The sequence below is a fragment of the Entelurus aequoreus genome, linkage group LG19 (assembly GCF_033978785.1).
Source record: "Entelurus aequoreus isolate RoL-2023_Sb linkage group LG19, RoL_Eaeq_v1.1, whole genome shotgun sequence".
Taxonomy (NCBI): domain Eukaryota; kingdom Metazoa; phylum Chordata; class Actinopteri; order Syngnathiformes; family Syngnathidae; genus Entelurus; species Entelurus aequoreus.
This window is the reverse complement of record NC_084749.1, coordinates 19,958,328-19,982,558: the sequence shown is the minus strand read 5'-3', so window position 1 is coordinate 19,982,558 and position 24,231 is coordinate 19,958,328. Positions and strand designations below refer to the sequence as shown.

Below are 24,231 nucleotides of genomic sequence, written 5' to 3'. Positions count from 1 at the left end.
CTTTTTGACTGGGGGGCCGCATTGGGCTAAGACAATTTGTCAGGGGGCCAAAAGCTGACTGTAAGTATTTATTTATAAATGTATATATATATATCCTATACATATATATGTGTATATATTATAATATAAATACTGAATATTAAAAGTTCAACTCCTACCATGTTTACCTTTGTGACGGCTTCCCTAAAGTTTTGTAATCAATCAGAAATATCAAGCAGCTAAAATGTGGAGGGAGTTTTTTTTTTTTTTGCATGTTTCCCCATCTTGCCTTGCAATGGATTTGATTGAATAGAATTTTGAATTTTTTATGGTGGTTAGTGGGGTTTTTTCTGCACCATGACTAGGGAAGGTTGTTTGGACTGGGTCATATAACTGAATGCTGTGCATTTTATTTTAGAACATGGCCTGTGTCACTCACACTGTCCGAAAGATGGCGACAAATAAGCATCAATCAAACTGCCAGCTATTTACATTTAATATGTAAACATTAAATTGCTTGCTGAACTTGTGCCGTCTCGTGGGCCGAATTGAAGATGTCGGTGGGCCACAATTGGCCCGCGGGCCGTAGTTTGGACACCCCTGCACTACCCTCTCCCTCCCACCTTAACCCCGCCCACCTCAACCTCCTCATGCTCTCTCAGGGAGAGCATGTCCCAAATTCCAAGCTGCTCTTTTGAGGCATGTTAAAAAAAAATAATGCACTTTGTGACTTTAATAATAAATATGGCAGTGCCATGTTGGAATTTTTTCCATAACTTGAGTTGATTTATTTTGGAAAACCTTATTACATTGTTTAATGCATCCAGCGGGGCATCACAACAAAATTAGGCATAATAATGTGTTAATTCCACGACTGTGTATATCAGTATCGGTTGATATCGGAATCGGTATTTAAGAGTTGGACAATATCGGATATCGGCAAAAAAGCCATTAACGGACATATCTAGATTTAAACATAATGGTGGACAATCAATCATCTAAATAACACCATTGCAGCACACTTAAACAGTGTGTTGGATTATTTAAGCTTTAAATAAATTATGATTTTTCATTTTCCACAACAAGCAATAATTGAACAAAAAATCGCGACGTTAACTTGTGACATTAACATTACGTTCAGATATAAGAAAACACAAATGTGCTTCTTAAGGAGGAAATCCCCTTAATCCCTGCGTAGGAGGTGGAGGCACAACCAATCAATATCGGACGAGCCGATCAAGGCCCACTTAGACGATCAAGGACTATACAGAGGAACCAGATCGATTAAAAACAACCTGAAACTGTCCTATACATGAACTGTGTATTATGGCATTTTAAACAACATAATGACTTATCTTTTTACACATACTGCCAGAAGGTTGCATTGTGGGACATGCAGATCGATCAGAGCTGAGTGACAGATTAGCACAGCACGCGTTTAAACCACGGTACAACTTTGTGACCTCGCTGTTAGGTGTGCCACCCTCATGCAGTGAGCATTGTTTACCTTTGAAGAGTGCGCTTCCCCGCGGTTTGGAATCACGACTGTGTTCTTCTTATCATTGGTGTTGAGGTGTTGTTGCAACGCGCTGGTGTGAAAATCAGCCTGTGGAACCCGCGTGAACCTCTGGGGCTCGTTAGCGCTCCTGCTTATAGCTCCGCAACGTACTACCGACGCGGTGATAACGCCGCTGGAGGACGCTGAGAGACGTAGAACCGGTGGCAATTGTCTCGGGGCGAAACAGCACAAGAGTTAATGCTGCGTTCCATTTACATCGGAAATGGGAAGTCGGAGCTGGGGATGACGCCGCACCCGAGTTGGGAGCGATCCGGCTGCAGGATTAGGTCACTGATTTTTGCAGATGATGTGGTCCTGATGGCTTCATCTGGCCAGGATCTTCAAGCTCTCACTGGATCGGTTGAATGAAGAGGAAACACAGAGGCTATTGCTAGCGATGCACAGAGTATATACCACATGAAATAAATATAGTTTACACTACAGTCACGGTACCATACACTACCGTTCAAAAGTTTGGGGTCACATTGAAATGTCCTTATTTTTGAAGGAAAAGCACTGTACTTTTCAATGAAGATAACTTTAAACTAGTCTTAACTTTAAACAAATACACTCTATACATTGCTAATGTGGTAAATGACTATTCTAGCTGCAAATGTCTGGATTTTGGTGCAATATCTACATAGGTGTATAGAGGCCCATTTCCAGCAACTATCGCTCCAGTGTTCTAATGGTACAATGTGTTTGCTCATTGGCTCAGAAGGCTAATTGAGGTTTAGAAAACCCTTGTGCAATCATGTTCACACATCTGAAAACAGTTCAGCTCGTTACAGAAGCTACAAAACTGACCTTCCTTTGAGCAGATTGAGTTTCTGGAGCATCACATTTGTGGGGTCAATTAAACGCTCAAAATGGCCAGAAAAAGAGAACTTTCATCTGAAACTCGACAGTCTATTCTTGTTCTTAGAAATGAAGGCTGTTCCACAAAATTGTTTGGGTGACCCCAAACTTTTGAACGGTAGTGTATATAAGTATACAACAATACATCGTATATGGCTGATTTACTGCGACAAAAACTAAACATAAGTGCTAATAGCAGATTTTACAGAAGCGGACATCGTTGTTTACATCCAGAGAAGCCATCTTTGAAACAAACTCGGTGGTGGTGAGAATGCGTCGACTTTCCCAGAGGCAATTCCGGCCTCGAGGGACCTTTGCCAGTTGAAATTCCGACTTGGAACTCGGAAATTCCGACTTCCCAGTACAAATGGGACGCACCATAAGCACTAGCATTTTTGTGCCGACATTGGTCCCCAAAGCCATCCATCCATCCATTTTCTACCGCTTATTCCCTTCGGGGTCGCGGGGGGCGCTGGAGCCTATCTCAGCTACTATCGGGCGGAAGGCGGGGTAAACCCTTGACAAGTCGCCATCTCATCGCAGGGCCTCCCCAAAGCCAGAGAAGTTAAAAAAAAAAAGTGTATTTTGTATAAATACATCAAGTCATAGTGAAAATAGCCTCCCCGTTGTTGCCATGGTGATGTTGAAATACCTACTTCAGTCGTCCATAATGTTGGAGAAGCAGCTTACACACTTAATTGTGTGAATGCCTAAGCATATGCAACTCTCCTCCAAAAAATCATCTATTTGTTGCCTATGAATAATCTCATTCATCCTGGTCTTTGTCATCTCAGGGCATTCAATCGATCGCAACTGGACTGTTTGGTTTGTCTTGGAAGACGCCTCTCATCCGAGTAGGCTTCATCGGTTCATGCTCATAGACTTAGATTGGTCAGATCTAGTCTAGCGGCTAATGCCAAAACCTCAAATATTTATACTCCAAAAACCAGGAGGGCATGCCTGGACAAGGATGGTTTCACCCTATCGTAGTGAGGAAAAACAACTGCTTTAAAACGAGCAAGCCTAACTGTCAAAGCCAACGACAGTCGTTGAAGTGTAATTTCCCCTCGTTAGCATTGAGGTATTGTGTGGCAGAACGATGGACTGTGGATCGACTACTACCAGTACGAAATAGTCCGAATCCCCTACGTTAGTGTTCCAATCAGTTGTAAACAAATGGCATTTTGATCACTTTCTGTGACTAGAATGTTTCTAACTCCTGTTATTCATCCATCCGCCCCATCCATTTTCTACCGCTTGTCCCTTTCGGGGTCGCGGCGGGTGCTGTTCATTGGAGGGTAAATTGCAGAGTATTTTTGGAATGGTTGAAAGTACAGTGTTGTATGTGGGAGATAGGTGGTGTCGCAGACCACCTCCTCTTGGATCTGACCAATCTAAGTCTATGAGCATGAACTGATGAAGCCTACTCGGATGAGAGGCGAATTGTAATAAATATTGTTATTACATTTTAATAAATATGTCAATGTGTTTTATATCAGTTTTCATGAGTCTATTTTATGTTTATTTAAGAAACATATATATATATATATATAGATCAGGGGTGTCCTAAGTGCGGCCCGGGGGCCATTTGCGGCCCGCAGCTAATTGTTTACCGGCCCGCCACACATTCTGGAAATACTATTGTAAAAATAAAAAAGAACATTAAAAAAAGTGGAATGAGGTGAAATCTAACGAGAAAAAGTTACAATGTTGACACAAAAGCTGCCATGCAGGCTGTTTTTTTTTTTCTTTTGTCTTTCTTTATTTTTATTTTTTTGCCATTGCTCAACAAAAAAAGTTATGACAAAAAATCCATGTTATAATGAATTATTTTCAAGGCTTCAATTACTTCAAATGTTTCACTTTAAAATGTTTTATGTGGTAAATATTGCATATATTGTGTAATAGCCATATAAAAACATCAAAGTTTTCTTTGACAAAAGTGAATAAAACAAACAAAATAATAGTTCCAGCATAAAATCGACAGATATATCTGAAGTTGATCTTGTAACTTAAGTGTTGAAAGTAAAAGAAAAACCTAATGAAAATTTATCACTTTATGAGTGGGGCACCTTTTGGATCCCAAATATATTTAGTGATTTTTTATTTATCTTTTCACTGTGATTACTCAAAAATATGAAATAATTAAAATCAATGGTGTCCTGCATTATTGATCTTTTAGGGCTCTAATTACTAAATACTGCATATTTCAGTTTTACTTTTAAAAAAAAACTAAGTTGTTTTTGACAGAAAAGCCATAAAACATTTTTTTTAATTTGTATTACTTTATATCAACTTGAAGTTGATATAGAGATTTACTGTAAGCGTTAAATAATTTAAAAAAAATAATAATCTGACTTATTTTTAACATTTTAATGACTGGGACCCTTTATGGTCCCCGGGACCCCTAAAGGTAAAATAAAAATAAAAATGCATATATTTTGTTATGGTTTGAAAATGAAAAATATCAAAATGGCCCCCACATGCTTTAATTTTTCCGTGTGCGGCCCTCAGTGGAAAAGGTATGGACACCCCTGATATAGATATATACTGTATATATATATATATATATATATATATATATACACTACCGGTCAAAAGTTTGGGGTCACATTAAAATGTCCTTATTTCTGAAAGAAAAGCACTGTACTTTTCAATGAAGATAACTTTAAACTAGTCTTAACTTTAAAGCAATACACTCTATACATTGCTAATGTGGTAAATGACTATTCTTGCTGCAAATGTCTGGTTTTTGGTGCAATATCTACATAGGTGTATAGAGGCCCATTTCCAGCAACTATCACTCCAGTGTTCTAATGGTACAATGTGTTTGCTCATTGGCTCAGAAGGCTAATTGATGATTCGAAAACCCTTGTGCAATCATGTTCACACATCTGAAAACAGTTTAGCTCGTTACAGAAGCTACAAAACTGACCTTCCTTTGAGCAGATTGAGTTTCTGGAGCATCACATTTGTGGGGTCAATTAAACACTCAAAATGGCCAGAAAAAGAGAACTTTTATCTGAAACTCGACAGTCTATTCTTGTTCTTAGAAATGAAGGCTGTTCCACAAAATTGTTTGGGTGACCCCAAACTTTTGAACGGTAGTGTATATATAGATATATATATATATATATATATATATATATATATATATATATATATATATACATATAGATAGATATATATATAGATATAGATATATATTATTTAGTTAGAATTTATTTTAGCACTGCGTAATTTTATGTAAATTTATTTTTCAGCAGTTTTTATGAATCCCTTATTTTGCCGTATTTTTAATTAGCATTCATTTTTGTAATCAGCCTGACCTAAGTCTTGATAATCATCACATGGTTTCATATCATTGGACAAAGCTGTTAACTGTAAGTATGTTCGATAAAAACATATTAAATAAGTTAAAGTACCAATGATTGTCTCACACACACACACACACACACTAGGTGTGGTGAAATTATCCTATGCATTTGACCCATCACCCTTGATCACCCCTTGGGAGGTGAGGGGAGCAGTGAGCAGCGCCCGGTAATCATTTTTGGTTATTCAACCCCCAATTCCAACCCTTGATGCTGAGTGCCAAAAAGGAAGGTAATGGGTCCCATTTTTATAGTCTTTGGTATGACTCGGCCGGGGTTTGAACTCACAACCTACCGATCTCAGGGCGGACACTCCAACCACTAGGTAAGATGACTAATTCAGTGTTAATATTTGAAAATGTTAGGCCCCAAAGTCAAAAAGGTTAAAAAATAATTTTGATTAATTGCAATTAATCAACGTTCAAAAGTGTGATCAATCACATTAAAGCGGAGAAAATGTATTTACACAAATATAATTATGCATTTATGACAGCGGCTTAGAAATAAATTACATTTCACACCAACATCCGATATAAGAGGAAGCATTACATTTTATTTTTCTTCACACCTTCACTGATGGAGGAACAAGGTTACTGTCAGTGAAATGTAAAGGAGCTGCTGGCACGTCCACAACATTGTGTAAAATGAAAAAAAAAACATGAAAAATGTTCTATAAACTTAGGCAAAGAATTGCTTCCTCTGAGGCGTTTTGATTTGTATTGTCTCCTGTGCTCCTCGTGCAGGCATCACGGGGAGCGACTACATCAACGCCAACTACATCGACGGCTACAGGAAACAGAACGCTTACATCGCCACCCAGGGTCCTTTACCAGAAACCTTCGGGGACTTCTGGAGGATGGTGTGGGAGCAGCGAGCCGCCACCGTGGTCATGATGACCCGACTGGAGGAGAAGTCACGGGTACGTTTGTTTTCTCCTTCTTTTTTTACGCTGGGCTCCTTCCCGGATATACATCTAAATCAAATCAGCGATTCATGAAGAGCGATGAACAAAATGTGAAAAATGGCGCAGCTTTGCTGTGATTTCCCAGTTGCACACTCCGACTTCATTGGCGGGGAATCAGACTTGATTTTCCTGCGGCGGCCCATAGAGAAGTGTAGAAATTACATTGCGGAATTTGAATGCAGCGAAGGAACACAAATGGCCTACCTGTTCATATCTGATAAGTTAAGCAACATCCACAAGGGGGGGGGGGGCTCGGCTCTGTTTTTTATTCTTCTTAGCGGTTGCGAAGTGAGAAAAGTTGCTGTGGAAACAACACGCTGTTTGTGACTTTCAACACTCAAGACGCTGCTTTCTGAGCGGAGCGGAAGGCTCAAATTAAGTTGTGAGCGCTGGAGGTTTTGCAGCACCTGTGACTAGATTCCACTCTTCTGGAAAACTTTGTGTACGTTTGTGTTCTGGAAGAACTTTTCTGGGGTCGGTGATGTTGGACCTGGCTGGCGACCTCCGTCCTTGATGGGTTGACAGAGCATGGGTAGGGTTAGCATAATACTACCACCACCATGCTTGATGGTAGGCATGGTGTTCCTGGGATTAAAGGCCTCATCTTTTCTCCTCCAACGTATTGCTGGTATTGTGGCCAAACAGCTCAATTTTTGTTTCATCTGACCACAGAACTTTCCTCCAAAAGGTCTTATCTTTGTCCATGTGATGTCAGATGAAACACAAATTGAGCTGTTTGGCCACAATACCCAGCAATATGTTTGGAGGAGAAAAGATGAGGCCTTTAATCCTAGGAACACCATGCCTACCATCAAGCAGGGTGGTGGTAGTATTATGCTCTGTGCCTGTTTTGCTGCCAATGAAACTGGTGCTTTACAGAGAGTAAATGGGACAATGAAAAAGGAGGATTACCTCCAAATTCTTCAGGACAACCTAAAATCATCAGCCCGGAGGTTGGGTCTTGGGAGCAGTTGGGTGTTCCAACAGGACAATGACCCCAAACACACGTCAAAAGTGGTAAAGGAATGGCTAAATCAGGCTAGAATTAAAGTTTTAGAATGGCCTTCCCAATGTCCTGATTTAAATGTGTGGACAATGCTGAAGAAACAAGTCCATGTCAGAAAACCAACAAATTTAGCTGAACTGCACCGATTTTGTCAAGAGGAGTGGTCAAAAATTCAAGCAGAAGCTTGTGGATGGCTATCAAAAGCGCCTTATTGCAGTGAAACTTGCCAAATATTAACATTGCTGTATGTATACTTTTGACCCAGCAGATTTGGTCTACATTTTCAGTAGACCCATAATAAATTAATCAAAGAACCAAACTTCATGAATGTTTTTTGTGACCAACAAGTATGTGCTCCGATCCCTCCATCACAAAAAAATAAGAGTTGTAGAAATTATTGGAAACTCAAGACAGCCATGACATTATGTTCTTTACAAGTGTATGTAAACTTTTGACCACGACTGTATGTATGAACAAAATGACAGCATATATTACCTCGATCAAACATGGCAGAAATGTCTCTTACAAGATACTGCAGTAGTAAACAGCAGGGATGTGCTCGCCATAATCCTGCACGGAACAATGAACTTTAATTTTAAAAAATGGTGATATTAATTGATGTTGGATGATATAAATAAATTAATCTTGATCTTTTTTTTTTCTTTTTTTTTTTTTTTTGCCATATCGCCCGGCCCTAGTGTGAACGCACCATCAGGGAGCATTAAATAACAGTTTGAGTCAGTAGTACATGACGTCGCAAGAACCATTGTCAGATTGTCCTTCGTTATAAAACAGGAAGAAGTCTGTGTACTGATATAATCCTTTTCACAATTCATCCTTGGCCGAGTTGTGCGCTCCACTAATGTTCAATTCTAGTTATGTGTCCATAAGCTGGTTTAAGACTACTCCTTTAGTACCGTATTTTTCGGAGTATAAGTCGCACCGGCCAAAAATGCATAATAAAGAAGAAAAAAAACATATAAGTCGCACTGGAGTATAAGTCGCATTTTTGGGGGAAATTTATTTGATAAAACCCAACACCAAGAATAGACATTTGAAAGGCAATTTAAAATAAATAAAGAATAGTGAACAACAGGCTGAATAAGTGTACGTTATATGAGGCATAAATAACCAACTGAGAACGTGCCTGGTATGTTAACGTAACATATTCTGGTAAGAGTCATTCAAATAACTTAAACATATAGAACATGCTATACCAGGGGTGGGCAATTAATTTTTACCGGGGGCCGCATGAGCAACCCGAGCACTGCTGGAGGGCCACACCGACAATATTTCAATTAAATTTTGCTTAAATTATTTTTGATATACCGTAACATAAAAAATAATATTTTCATTTAACCTAACTTATCTTTATACAAAATCAGATGGCTTTTGATGCTTTTATTTTTAACACTTTCTTACACAACACTTCCTGATGTATAATACCATGCAAAAATTTCAATTTCTGTCACTTTATCCTGCATCCTCTTTGTTGTGAACGTAGCACGCCTGTAAGGTGATTGGCGAAGAAGGAGGAAGCGTTGCCGTTGCGGAAATGAGGAGTGAGGATAGACGTGCGTGTGGAAAGAACGAGATAAGTTGAGCTCTGTTAGTATAGTATGCTCAATAAAAGTTTAAAAGAGCGTCAGACTTGGTGTGCACTTCTTCTGGACTCTACAATTGATGTCAGAAGTGGGATGAAATGCCTCCCAGTTCGCCTGTGGAAAGAACGAGATAAGTTGAGCTCTGTTAGTATAGCTTGCTCAATAAAAGTTTAAAAAGAGCGTCAGACTTGGTGTGCACTTCTTCTGGACTCTACAATTGATGTCAGAAGTGGGATGAAATGCCTCCCAGTTCGCCTTGCCATCAACCTGGGAGTCTTCATTGAGGGCGGAATTCCCCCGTGGCAAGCAGCGTGAGCTGCGCCTGTAGTCTCTCTCTCTCTCTCTCTCTCTCTCTCTCTCTCTCTCTCTCTCTCTCTCTCTCTCTCTCTCTCTCTCTCTCTCTCTCTCTCTCTCTCTCTCTCTCTCTCTCTCTCTCTCTCTCTCTCTCTCTCTCTCTCTCTCTCTCTCTCTCTCTCTCTCTCTCTCTCTCTCTCTCTCTCTCTCTCTCTCTCTCTCTCTCTCTCTCTCTCTCTCTCTCTCTCTCTCTCTCTCTCTCTCTCTCTCTCTCTCTCTCTCTCTCTCTCTCTCTCTCTCTCTCTCTCTCTCTCTCTCTCTCTCTCTCTCTCTCTCTCTCTCTCTCTCTCTCTCTCTCTCTCTCTCAAGCTCCTCACGTGGCACGTACCTCTCGATGACGTACTTCTGACATCAATTGTAGCGTCCAGAAGTGCACACCAAGTCTGACGCTCTTTTTAAACTTATATTGAGCAAGCTATACTAACACAGCTCAACTTATCTCGTTCCTTCCACACGCACATATCCTCACTCCTCATTTACGCAACTCAAGAAGACAACATCAACTTCAGCAGGTCGTTACACTATATTCTTCAAACACAGCAACATGTGTACCACAAATTAAGCAGTCCATGTCTTGTTGAAAACACGCCATTCGTCATCACCTTTTCTGTTTTTAGCATCTCGGGGATAACCGGGCGGACCGTCCATAAATAAAACTTTTCAAAATAAAAGCAGCACAGTTGTATTGCACGCACGACATAGATGTTTTTAAAATTTATTTTGTAATTTGTGATTGCCGCTGCGCGCACGAGCATACCTTTACTTTACCTTTACTTGGCAGTCCATGTCTTGTTGAAAACACGCCATTCGTCATCACCTTTTCTGTTTTTAGCATCTCGGGGATAACCGGGCGGACCGTCCATAAATAAAACTTTTCAAAATAAAAGCAGCACAGTTGTATTGCACGCACGACATAGATGTTTTTTAAAATTTATTTTGTAATTTGTGATTGCCCCTGCGCGCACGAGCATACGTCCACACGGAAGTCATACAAATAACGCTTTTCAAAACAAAAGCAGCACCGTTGTATTGCACACTCGAGATGGATACTTTTTTAAATGTATTTTGTAATTTATGATTGGCCTCACGTGGGCCGGACAGGGACGTACAAAGGGCCGGATGCGGGCCGCAGAATGCCCAGGTCTGTGCTATACGTTTACCAAACAATCTGTCACTCCTAATCGCTAAATCCCATGAAATCTTATACGTCTAGTCTCTTACGTGAATGAGCTAAATAATATTATTTGATATTTTACGCTAATGTGTTAATAATTTCACACATAAGTCGCTCCTGAGTATAAAAACAAACTATGAAAAAAACTGCAATTTATAGTCCGAAAAATACGGTATGTTGTTTACTTACTATGTTATCTGTCACTTGAGGCATTTTTCAACCGGAGAGTGCGGATGGCCAGGCAAAATTTTTTTTTTCAAATACACTGATGTATGATAAGGTAATTTCCTCCGATCAAGTGGACTTGTCAGAATGTCAAAAAGGCAATCCTGACTTCATCCCGTCAAGCCCAAGCAGTGTCAACATCAGGCTCTCTTTCCCCCCCCCCCCCCGAGTGTCTCCACTTCATTCTCCTCCCTTCTGAACCACCTGGGTTGTTTACCTGCTCGCCATCCTGACAGGCGCTATCCTCCACTGTCAGGCGCCATCAGGACACGTGGCCGCAGGAAGCTCAATGTCAGCTGGAGCAGGAAATGGGAGAGAGGATGTCTTCCGGCGTGTCGCGTCGTATTGAAGGAGATGTACTAGCAGAGGGCAGCTAAGTGCTTTTTGCAGGCCTGCTGCACAAGCATGTTAACGTTAAGGCTTGTTATTTGAACAGATATAGAATACAATATATATAGTTCATGTTTTATTCCGTGTAAGATATAGGGTCGGGTTTAGATGGGAGTTGTGTTTTTGTGACAGTGTTATTGTATTTTTGCTGTGAAGAGAAGCTTCCCTGCAGTTTCTATCAGCTCTCACTGGTGTTTTAATCCACAGGGGGCCACGGATGTGTGAAATGAGCTCTGTGCTTCTTTCGATATATTTCAGTCACATTGGGCATGTTTAAAATTTTTTTTTTTTTTTTGCGTCGTGTTTATCGGAGATGCTATTTAAATCCTTTCTCGTCTTTCACAGATCAAGTGTGACCAGTACTGGCCCAGTCGTGGCACTGAAACCTATGGTATGACCCAAGTGACCCTGTTGGACACCATCGAATTGGCCACTTTCTGTGTCCGCACCTTCTCCTTGCACAAGGTAAAATCATTCTTCCTTTTTTTTTTTTTTTTCTAAAAGATGAACAAGAACATAATAGTTTACATATTTCCGCTACTCAAATAATAAAGCAAGGCAAGTTTTTTTTTTATAGAGAACAATTCGTACGCAAGGCAATTGCAAGAGGCAAAAATAAAATAATCATAATTTAAATTACAGTCATAATAAAAACAATCAATAATTCAAATTAAATAGTGTAGATAAAATACTTTCAATTGCCAACGTTCAAAAAGACTATTCCACATTTTAGGTGCGTGTGTGCACGCATATATATATATATATATATATATATATATATATATATATATATACAGTGTGTGTGTGTATTTATATAGATATATAGTGTGTATATTTATTCATTCATACATACAAGGGGACAAGTGTTGTAAATTAGCTTTGGCTACAAACACTGTGATGCATGCATCGGATAACTGTTTCAGATGTCTATGTTTTTGTATCTGTCCCTATTTCAAATAAACCTCTATAATAATAATAATAATAAGCATACATACATACATACATACGTACATATATTACAATTTACGTACAGATGATATTACAATTTAGAAGATGTTTTTACATTTAATGTTTTACATTCAACAAGCAAGATGTAGTGCTTTAATGACACACATTTATTTTGAGACTTTTGCGGGCCACATAAGACTTAGAGACTTTGTAATATGCAACTGTAAATATTTGATACTTGTCTATATTGACAAATAGACTGTAATATTGTTCAATTAAGGATCCTCATTACAAATGTCTAGCTTGGGTGCTATTGTGTGCTTAGCTGTTGTGTAGCTGCTAGCTCCTAGTAGCCTATCGCCTACCATGTTTAACATTTTGTAAATGACTCGACTACAATACAAGGAAATAACAACATGGTGTGTTTATTGGAAGACTTTTAGACGTTAACTGGCTGTCCAGTTTTGCTTGTATTGAAAATGATATCAGACATTTTACATGCAAGCACATATCCTCGAATGGTTGTTTTTGTTATTGGACCAATATTGGAGCAACGCACCCTAAACTAGATATCTGCTTGTCACCTTGACAAATGAGCCAAAAGTAAGTTATTCAACAGTAAAAAATTGAAAAAACTTTGAGGCATTAATACATTTACATTCATATAGAGCAGTGGTTCTTAACCATGTTGGAGGTACCGAACCCCACCAGTTTCATATGCGCATTCACCGAACCCTTCTTTAGTGAAAAATATATATATATTTTTTTTCAAATTCAAGACAAAGTTATATATTTTTTACCGGTGCATGAACATCACCTTGTTCAAAGAACAAAACCAACACAGTGCATGAACTCACAACAAATTACACACCTGCAAATCAGTGTGACTTCTGCTGTTGCCGTATCCATAATACGCTGATAGGATGAAGTTTTTATTTACACGATGAATCGGGTGTGTCTCGCCCTCCGCGGGGGACGGTCCGCCGAACCCCTGAGGCCTACTCACCGAACCCCTAGGGTTCGATCGAACCCAGGTTAAGAACCACTGATATAGAGTATATTTACTGTTACGAGCGGCCATAACTACAACGTGGCCCTCAGTGAAAACGAGTTTGACACCCCTGGTCTAGGTCTGGACGTTAAACTGTATGCAACAACAAAAACGGCGTGAATTGCATCCTGTTTCTCGTTTGTGTGTAACGTGTAGCTAACGATTGTGTGTGCTCTTCACACATTAGCCTTCAGTTGTTCAACTCGCACTCACCTCAATGCATCATCTATTATTGTGTGTCTGCCAAACTGGAGCACTTAGGTAAAGTGAGCAGAGAAGAGAAGAAGAGAAACTCAATATACATAATTGGCAGATTGCCGGAGCGCGCACAAACACACAAAAGCAGAGACCGAGTGCCGACGCAAACTAAATGAAAAGATTCACATGTTAGCATAGGTGGGAAATTAGGCCCCATCCCTTCACAACATGACAAAGTCCCCTCAATACATGAGATGTACCTCGGGATGGGTACTGTACACATTTGAATCGATACCGGTACTCAACCATACCAATTGTTGCTACTTTTGTGTGTGTTAGTAAATGTACATTTTTTTTGGTAATACAATAAAACATTTATTGCAACATTTAAAAATGAGCTGATTCTGATAACTGCTGACCAGTTGTTGTATCTTGTTTCATAATACATTTCTTAGTCTCATATGACATTAAGTTGTATTTATAGTTGCAAGTCCAGTCGTGTTTAGTTTATGGTGTCTTTTTGTTGTTGCGCCCTACAAGTGTCAATACTGTAAGTGTTTTACTTATTACGCACCAGCTGTTTGATTGTAACATGCACCTTTGTTGTAGTTTTCATTACCAAATTTGGAGACTGCAAAAAGTCAGTGTTCAAAAACAAGAATAAAAAATACAAAAATGAGGGGTATTTTATTTGAACTAAGGAAAATTATCTGCCAATAGAACAATAAAATTTCCAAAACAAGTAAAATTAGCTAACCTCAATGAACCCAAAAATACCTTAAATTAAGTATATTCTCACTAATAACAACTGTACTACTAAATGAGTTTAGTTTAGTTTTAAATATTATATTTTTTCATTGAAAATAAAACAGCAAAGTCCATTTGGCTGTCATCTGTTTTAATTATGAGACACAGTTGTGTCAAAGTCACAATTTTTTTTTCATGCTTGAAATAAGAAATTATTACTTTAAAAAAGTAATTTTATACTTGTGAGTGTTGATGACACAGCTTTGCAACAGTTGATATTCTAGTTTTAAGCATGTTTTACTCAATATAGGTCATAAAATCTCACTAACAAGCTGTAATATCTTACTGAGATCATTTAGGACCAAAACACTTAAAACAAGTAAAACACTAACATAAAATCTGCTTAGTGAGAAGAAGTATCTTATTAGACAGAAAATAAGCAAATATCACCCTTATTTGAGATATTTTAATCTTACTTAGATTTCAGTTTTTGCAGTGGAGGTGTTGAAATCGCCATGTAAAATTGCTAATCAGTAGAATGTTAATAGCAAAGCTAATGTATATTAGCACCAAGCTAGCACATTTTTGAGTCAATTTCTTTGTTGGCATTAAAAATGGCAACATTACCTGGAGATAGTTTGGCTGAGTCCGCTCTCAGCGCTGCTGGGGTGATCGCCAACTTCTGCAGTGCCACACGTTTATCTTTATTCCTAACTTCATGCAGTATATTGTTTTCTCGCAGTCTAATTATGTGCATTAACAAAGAGAGTGTCTGTGCCGAGCATCTATTCATCATGTTTGTCCTAGCGTGTTTTTTAACTCAGTGTTTCCTGTACATTTTTATTTAGATAGATTTGGCGCTACTCGTTCGCCCTCGCTCATAAACACAATATAAATGGGACCGTCTGTGGTTTTAGCTCGTTGTAAAGTAGATGGCAACCTAACTTTGCTTCTTAACACACCTCATGTATCACTGGTTTGCCAGAGAATAAGAAGACATAGCAGGGAGGGATCGGTGTTGCCAATTTTTTCGTTATAGTTAGCGAGTATTCAGCCCTTTAGATTTCGTCTTCCAGATATTAAAAAAATTATAGCCAGCCCCTGTAATTTATGGTGGTATCTTAAGGTAAATTTATATTGCAAACATTTAAAGATAGGAGTTTTGTTTTATATAATAGCAAATGAGTGAGGATTCAACGCATGAAATGAAAATGGTGTTTGGGGATGGGTACTGAATTTGGTACACTGCAAAAAGTCAGTGTTCAAAAACAAGAAAAAAAAATACAAAAATTAGGGGTATTTTATTTGAACTAAGGAAAATTATCTGCCAATAGAACAAGAAAATTTGGCTTGACAAGACTTTCTAAAACAAGTAAAATTAGCTAACCTCAATGAACCCAAAAATACCTTAAAATAAGTATATTGTCACTAATAAGTGCATTTTTCTTGGTAAAAAAAAAAGAGACCTTTTTGCTCTATATGTTGAAAAATATTCTTAAATTAAGTAAATGCTAGTGCCATTATCTTGACATAATGATATGCGCTCTACATCATGATTTTTTTTTTCATGCTTGAAGTAAGAAATGATTACTTTGAAAAAGTAGTTTTATACTTGTGAGTGTTGATGACAGCTTTGCAACAGTTGATATTCTAGTTTCAAGCATGTTTTACTCAATATAGGTCATAAAATCTCAGCAACAAGCTGTAATATCTTACTGAGATCATTTAGGACCAAAACCCTTAAAACAAGTAAAACACTCTAACATAAAATCTGCTTAGTGAGAAGAATTATCTTATCAGACAAAAAATAAGCAAATATCACCCTTATTTCAGATATTTAATCTTACTTAGATTTCAGTTTTTGCAGTGTACTTTAAGAGGCACAGGAAACATTCTGTCAGTACTACTAGGATATCGATTCATTTTTAAAATCAAACAGTACCAAATGTTGATACCTTTGTTGCACGCGATGTCACGTCCTGTTGCAGACTCGGCCCACTCTAACACTTGGCGGGCAAATGTTGCAATTTTACATGCCAACAAAGCAAGTATGCCTGATTAAAAAAAACAAAAAAAAACACTTGAATGTACAGTAAGCCTCCACTTTTCAAAATGCGCTAGCTCGATGCTAATTTACATTGCAAACTACCGCTAAGCATGGGTGAAATTTACATGGCGATTTCAACACCTCCAAATTTGGTAACGAATACTACAACTAAGATGCACGTTGCAATCAAATAGCTGGTGTGTAATAAGTATAATACTTACAGTATAAACACCTTGTAGGGTGCAACAGAAACTATATTCAGCTTAACGACAAAAGACTACTCCCCGATTAGTCAACACACTGGAGTTTATACACTACTGCAATCTAACGTCTTGGAATTTGCAAAGTCTACTACAAAGTACTTGCAAAAGAGACTCAGAAGTGTGAGAAAACAGTATATAACAACTGGCCTGCACAGGTATCATAATCAGCTCACTGTTACATGATAAAAAATAATAAGATTGTATTTATTAATAAATAAATGCACATTTATTTACAAGTAGTAAAATAAGTACCGTAAAGTGGTACCAATATCGATTCTCAGGTACCATGAATTGGTAGCGTATCAATTCAAATGTGAAAAGTAACCATCTCCATAGTTTTTATAACAATCAGGCATTCTGGATTTTAGGTCATTTTTAAAGATTAGACCATTTCGATTTTCTCAAACATTTTAATAAAGTAGTCCCTCTTTATTTGCTTTTTTTTGTTTTCACTGATGCATTATTTAAAATTAAAAACTAGGTATGTCCGATAATATCGGACTGCCGATAAATGCTTTAAAATGTAATATCGGAAATTATCGGTATCGGTTTCATAATTATCGGTATCAGTTTCAAAAAGTAAAATGTATGACTTTTTAAATTGCCGCTTTGTACACGGACGTAGGGAGAGGTACAGAGAGCCAATACACCTTAAAGGCACATCGTTTGCGTGCCGGCGCAATCACATAATATCTACGGCTTTTCAAATTCACAAGTTAATGCAGGGCATACTTGTTCAACAGCCATACAGGTCACACTGAGGGTGACCGTATAAACAACTTTAACACTGTAACAAATGTGCGCCACACTGTGAACCCACACCAAACAAGAATGACAAACACCTTTTGGGAGAACATCCGCACCGTAACACAACATAAACACAACAGAACAAATACCCAGAAACCCTTGCAGCACTAACACTTCCGGGACGCTACAATATACACCCCCCGCTACTCCCTACCCTAAAACCCGCCCCCAACCCCGCCCACCTCAACCTCCTCATAGTCTCTCTCAGGGAGAGCATGTCCCAAATTCCAAGCTGCTGTTTTGAGGCATGTTAAAAAAAATAATGCACTTTGGGACTTCAATAATAAATATGGCAGTGCCATGTTGGCATTTTTTTTCCATAACTTTAGTTGATTTATTTTGGAAAACCTTGTTACATTGTTTAATGCATCCAGCGGGGCATCACAACAAAATTAGGCATAATAACGTGTTAATTCCATGACTGTATACATCGGTATCGGTTGATATCGGTAATTAAGAGTTGGACAATATCGGAATATCGGCTATCGGTAAAAAAAACATTATCGGACATCTCTATTAAAAACCTGCCATTGCAACAAACCCCCAAAATGTTTACTTCATATTTTTATTCCAAGTACAATGCTATTTTGATTTCGAAAATGAAAATTGCACATCCGGCTCACCCAGCACTGGAACAATGCCATGCACAAACACGTACGTGCACATTTTAACATCGTCACAGGTTCTCCTAAAAAACGCGCTTGAAGAGACAAAAAGGCACAAAGAGAGATCAAGTGTTTAATTAAAGGAGACATCGCAAGCACCACTTGCACCGTCACGCGCACATTATCACACAATGTGACCTTGCTTTAATTGGATCTGTGCAAAGCCATATAGCAGAAAAACCGGAGCTCTTTTTCTTTTTCTTTTTTAAAGCTTGCAGCTCGGTGAGGGGAAAAAATAGATTTAGCAGGATGGAGGGTGGGCGGTGGGCAGCGGACGCACGCCAAACTAACACAAAGCGCATCTTTAAAGCAGTCGCCGTGGTCACCCGATTCATATGTATGCCTTTCCAGCAGAGATGCAAACTTGTTTCCAGACAGAAAAACAACAGCTTGTCACGTTTGTGCCGGCAGCTCGAGCATCAAAAATCAGGGAGCGTCCAAAGAAAATCCATAAAAATAAGAAGTAGGCCAGTTTGCTTGTAATTACCACACTCATGTATTCATTTATTCAGCAAGGGGAGAAGAAAGCGGGAATGTGGCATTGAAATGCAAACTGTACCTCCATTAGAGCTGAGAGAGGAGGACAGAAAGATGCATAGAGATGTGTATTCTATTATCCTGGTCAAATGTCTTCTTGATCATTTTTTCATATTTATTATGCGCTTAAAGCTGGAGTACTTGAATCCTGTGTCACCAGGTAGAATTCAAGCTGTAAATACCGCCCCTGACTGATAGTCCCTCCCAGTCTCCTCTCTGGAAGTGCACCAAATCGCAAACAGGAGCGATGCATGCACACACGGAGGTTGAAGTAGTGTTGTCCCCATACCAATATTTTGGTACCGAAACCAAAATTATTTCGGTACTTTTCGATACTTTTCTAAAGGGGATCACAAAAATTTGCATTATTGGCTTTATTTTAACCAAAAATCTTACGGACCATTAAACATATGTTTCTTATTGTAAGTTTGTCCTTAAATAAAATAGTGAGCATACAAGACAACTTGTCTTTTAGTAGTAAGTAAACAAACAAAGGCTCCTAATTTAGTCTGCTGACATATGCAGTAACATATTGTGTCATTTATCATTCTATTATTTTTTCAGAATTATTAAGGATAAGCGGTAGAAAATGAATTATTAATTTACTTGTTCATTTACTGTTAATATCTGCTTACTTTCTCTTTTAACTTGTTCTATCTACACTTCTGTTAAAATGTAATAATCACTTATTCTTCTGTTGTTTGATACTTTACTTATTAGTTTTGGATGATACCACAAATTTGGGTATCAATTCGATACCAAGTCGTTACAGGATCATACATTGGTCATGTTCAAAGTCCTCATGTGTCCATGGACATATTTCCTCAGTTTATAAACATAATATATATTAGGGATGTCCGATAATGACTTTTTGCCGATATCCGATATTCCGATATTGACCAAACCCCTAATTAGCGATACCGATATCAACCGATACCGATATATACAGTCGTGGAATTAACACATTATTATGCCTAATTTGGACAATCAGGTATGGTGAAGATAAGGTCCTTTAAAAAAATGTTTTTTAAAAATAAGATAAATAAATTAAAAACATTTTCTTGAATAAAAAAGAATGTAAAACAATATAAAAACAGTTACATAGAAACTAGTAATTAATGAAAATGAGTAAAATTAACTGTTAAAGGTTAGTACTATTAGTGGAGCACAATCATGTGTGCTTACGGACTGTATCCCTTGCAGACTGTATTGATATATATTGATATATAATGTAGGAACCAGAATATTAACAACAGAAAGAAACAACCCTTTTGTGCGAATGAGTGTAAATGGGGGAGGGAGGTTTTTTGGGTTGGTGTACTACTTGTAAGTGTATCTTGTGTTTTTTATGTTGATTTAATAAAAAATAAAAAAATAAATAAAAAGATACCTATAATAAAAAACCGATACCGATAATTTCCGATATTACATTTTAAAGCATTTACCGGCCGATATTATCGGCAGGCCGATATTATTGGACATCTCTAATATATATATATTTTTTTAAACTAAAGAATATTTAATGGACCACAATGGAAACAAGCCTTTTGGGCCATCCATTTGCCTTGGATTCAATTCTTTAAGATGTCAATAAACTTCTCAATCAATCAATCAAAATAAGATGCTTTGATGTCAAAAAACATGGACATAATCATAGTAGTATCGACAAGATACGCTCCTGTACTTGGTATCATTACAGTGGATGTCAGGTGTAGATCCACCAATGGTGTTAGTTTACATTTTGTGCGTGTAGTGAAGCATGTTTAGCTATTCCTCGTCCTGCAGGAAATGATACTTGTCAGAAACATACTTTATTTGTCGCCATGGAGGCGAGGATTAGTGATTTAGAAGTAGCTACAACACTGCGGTTGGACTTTAACCGCTAGCTAGCTAGCCATGTCTTAAAGCACCTCTTCCTGAGGGCGTTTCAGTGTTATAACTTCACCTTTATCTTTAGTTTTTAAACCAAAATGCATCTGTTCTACCTTTTCTGTCTACACACTGTGTCTGCTTGTAAGTACTCTGTGATTGTGTGCCGCCGAACATGCTCCTCTGCTCGTAAACCAGCAATGACACAACGTGACGCCTATAGGGATGCGGGGGTTGGTGGACCGGTACTTTTCAGAGGCGGTATAGTACTGAATATGATTCATTAGTATCGCTCTGCTCACCCCTCCTTTCTCTAAATCCTGTGGTTGGATCTGAAGGGGCTGACCGCCGCAAAGACAAATTATTTTGTCTTCCGGAGTTGTATTTACTAAAATACATAATTATAAGGCACAGGCAGCACGCAGACCTACATTTTTTTTCAGAAATGACTACTGTTATGATATACTGTATGATTTGTGTTAGTTAAAGATATAACTTAGGTAGCCCAGCTTTAAATATATAAAGACTACTACGGTAGAAAAGTGGATTCATATGGCCCCATTTGTCGCTGTTTACCTGACACATGAAATGTGACGAATTTGAGGCGTGCACTATCGACTTTAGATGGCAGTAGAGTGTTGAATATCCCAAAATGTGTTTTCTGGCAATTTCAACTTTGACCACAATGTTAGTTGCTATGTAGAATGGTGATTTCCATCATTTCCAGCAGACTGCATTGCAAAATGTTTAACCCCCCTCTCTGAAAGCCTTCTCTACTGTATACTACATCAATGGTGTAAAATACATATCAAGAGTGTTTAAAGAACCAGGTTTTTCTCCTTATTTCAATATCCCGCCAAAATGGTTTTGATGCTTTCTTTTATGGATGATCATTTTATTAAAGCCAAGCCCTCTCTGTCCTACTTAGAACGGCTCCAGCGAGAAACGTGAGGTCCGCCAGTTCCAGTTCACGGCGTGGCCCGACCACGGTGTGCCGGAATACCCGACCCCCTTCCTGGCCTTCCTGCGCAGGGTCAAGACCTGCAACCCGCCTGATGCTGGACCCATCATCGCCCACTGCAGGTCAGCAGCAGTAACTCATCAGTTAACTCATCGGACCTTCAGGTCAAACTAAATGTGCATCTTTTCCCCTTAAAAATCAAATAAATGATACCGATCATCCATGAGTGAGATCAACGCATATAGATCACACTGTAATTGTTTTAATGTATTTATACATGAGTGCTATTGACAGTGTATATCAACACAACATTTGAACTAGTACCTTATCCTCTTTTATTACATACAATTGTTTGAGCAAAACAAAGTCAATAGTGCAGTCTAACTAAACAAAAAATCTACAACTGATTTAAATCCTTTGGTTTTTGCCCTCAGTCTTCCTGGCAAGCTTAACTATTAGCATGTCTCACTTATTCGGTATATAACGTGTTTAGCCATCTCCTCCAGTGATAATAATACTTGTAAAAAGTGTATATTATTAACTTAGGAGAGCGGCTCCACATAGTGCATGGAGATACACTATGAGTCACTCAGGGTACCAAAAATAAATAGTGTACGCCAGAGGAAGTCAGAATTAAACCTACTTTATATCTATTGATCGTTGGTAGATTGATTGGCGTGTCCCTAATAAACATAGTTAAGCAAATATTGCACAAATTAGTGTATAATGACCGACTTGTATTTTGTGGAGTTTCCTGCTCACATTAATTTGCAATCTTGGAAACAATACAAGTTGGGAAGCTAAATAACTAGGGATGTCCGATAATATCGGACTGCCGATAAATGCTTTAAAATGTAATATCGGAAATTATCTGTATCTGTTTCAAAAAGTAAAATGTATGACTTTTTAAAACGCCGCTGTTTACACGGACGTAGGGAGAAGTACAGAGCGCCAATAAACCTTAAAGGCACTGCCTTTGCGTGCCGGCCCAATCACATAATATCTATGGCTTTTCACACACTCAAGTAAATGCAACGCATACTTGGTCAACAGCCATACAGGTCACACTGAGGGAGGCCGTATAAACAACTTTAACACTGTTACAAATATGCGCCACACTGTGAACCCACACCAAACAAGAATGACAAACACATTTCGGGAGAACATCCGCACCGTAACACAACATAAACAAATCAGAACAAATACCCAGAACCCCTTGCAGCACTAACTCTTCCGGGACGCTACAATACACACCCCCGCTACCCCTTAACCCCCTCACCTCAACTTCCTCATGCTCTCTCAGGGAGAGCATGTCCCAAATTCCAAGCTGCTGTTTTGAGGCCTGTTAAAAAAAATAATGCACTTTGTGACTTCAATAATAAATATGGCAGTGCCATGTTGGCATTTTTTTTCCATAACTTGAGTTGATTTATTTTGGAAAACCTTGTTACATTGTTTAATGCATCCAGCGGGGCATCACAACAAAATTAGGCATAATAATGTGTTAATTCCACGACTGTATATATCGGTATCGGTTGATATCGGAATCGGTAATTAAGAGTTGGACAATATCGGATATCGGCAAAAAAGCCATTATCGGACATCTCTATAAATAACTGATTAGTACTCATTTTTAGTACCTTTCTGGGGAACAAAGAGTGTGTGTGGGTGTGATCTTTGCACCTTCAAGGAGACCTGTTATGGAAAACCAACTTTTTTTTACCTATCAGTACCTGCTGTTGTGCATTTGGGATCTACATAAGTCCCGAACATTTCAATTGAAACCATGGAGTCATTGCGGACATATTTGTAAAACAATCTTGCCTTCCTTCATACTTCCTCTAAATATTTCCATACATGGTGGATTTTTTACCCGTAGAGCATTGTAGTTCAACGCTGTCATCAATAAGCTCATTATTTTCCTCTGACTGGCTGGTACATGCTCATTCATCCTCCGCTGTTGCCATTTCTAACACAAAGTAGTGTATAGTTCGAACTTAATCTGTCAGTTGACTATGGAGCACTAAAAACTACAACAAAGATGGTGAAGAAGAAAAAGAAGACGTACAGTAAATAAGACCGTCCACAAAATGGTGCATACTGAAGAAAAAGCAGCTTGAAAAACGTCCTGTAAAACATCTTATATGCGAAATGTTGACTAAAAACCCCTCGACGTGTTATCTACACCACAAGGAAGGGTTTTCAGGCATGTGAAATATCAGCGAAAAAGAAGGTGTGGCGAAATTATTCTCTGCATCACCATTTATCACCCCCTGGGCGGTGAGGGGAGCAGTGAGCAGCAGCGGAGGACGCGCCCGGGAATCGTTTGTGGTGATTTAACCCCACCCTTGATGCTGAGTGCCAAGCAGGGAGGTAATGGTTCCCATTTTTATAGTCTTTGGTATGACTCGGCCGGGGTTTGAACTGACAACCTACCGATCTCAGGCCGGACACTCTAACCCAGTGTTTTTCAACCTTTTTTGAGCCAAGGCACATTTTTTTTGCGTTGAAAAAAATCTGGAGGCACACCACCAGCAGAAATCATTAAAAAATGAAACTGAGTTGACAGTAAAAAGTCATTGTCGCAATTGTTGGATATGACTTTAAAGTATAACCAACCATGCATCACTATAGATCTTGTCTCAAAGTAGG

The 24,231-nt window shown here is 38.5% G+C and overlaps 1 protein-coding gene across 3 annotated transcripts in view; it reads left to right on the top strand.

Moving 5' to 3' along the window:
- ptprsa (protein tyrosine phosphatase receptor type Sa) overlaps positions 1-24,231 on the top strand; it is a 634,816-nt gene that overhangs the window by 551,632 nt on the left and 58,953 nt on the right. For all 3 annotated transcript variants that reach the window (XM_062028063.1, XM_062028064.1, XM_062028065.1), the window contains 3 exons: positions 6,513-6,688; positions 11,832-11,951; positions 21,547-21,701. In XM_062028063.1, the coding sequence (XP_061884047.1) occupies positions 6,513-6,688; positions 11,832-11,951; positions 21,547-21,701 (451 nt within the window). The remainder of the gene's footprint in view (positions 1-6,512; positions 6,689-11,831; positions 11,952-21,546; positions 21,702-24,231) is intronic.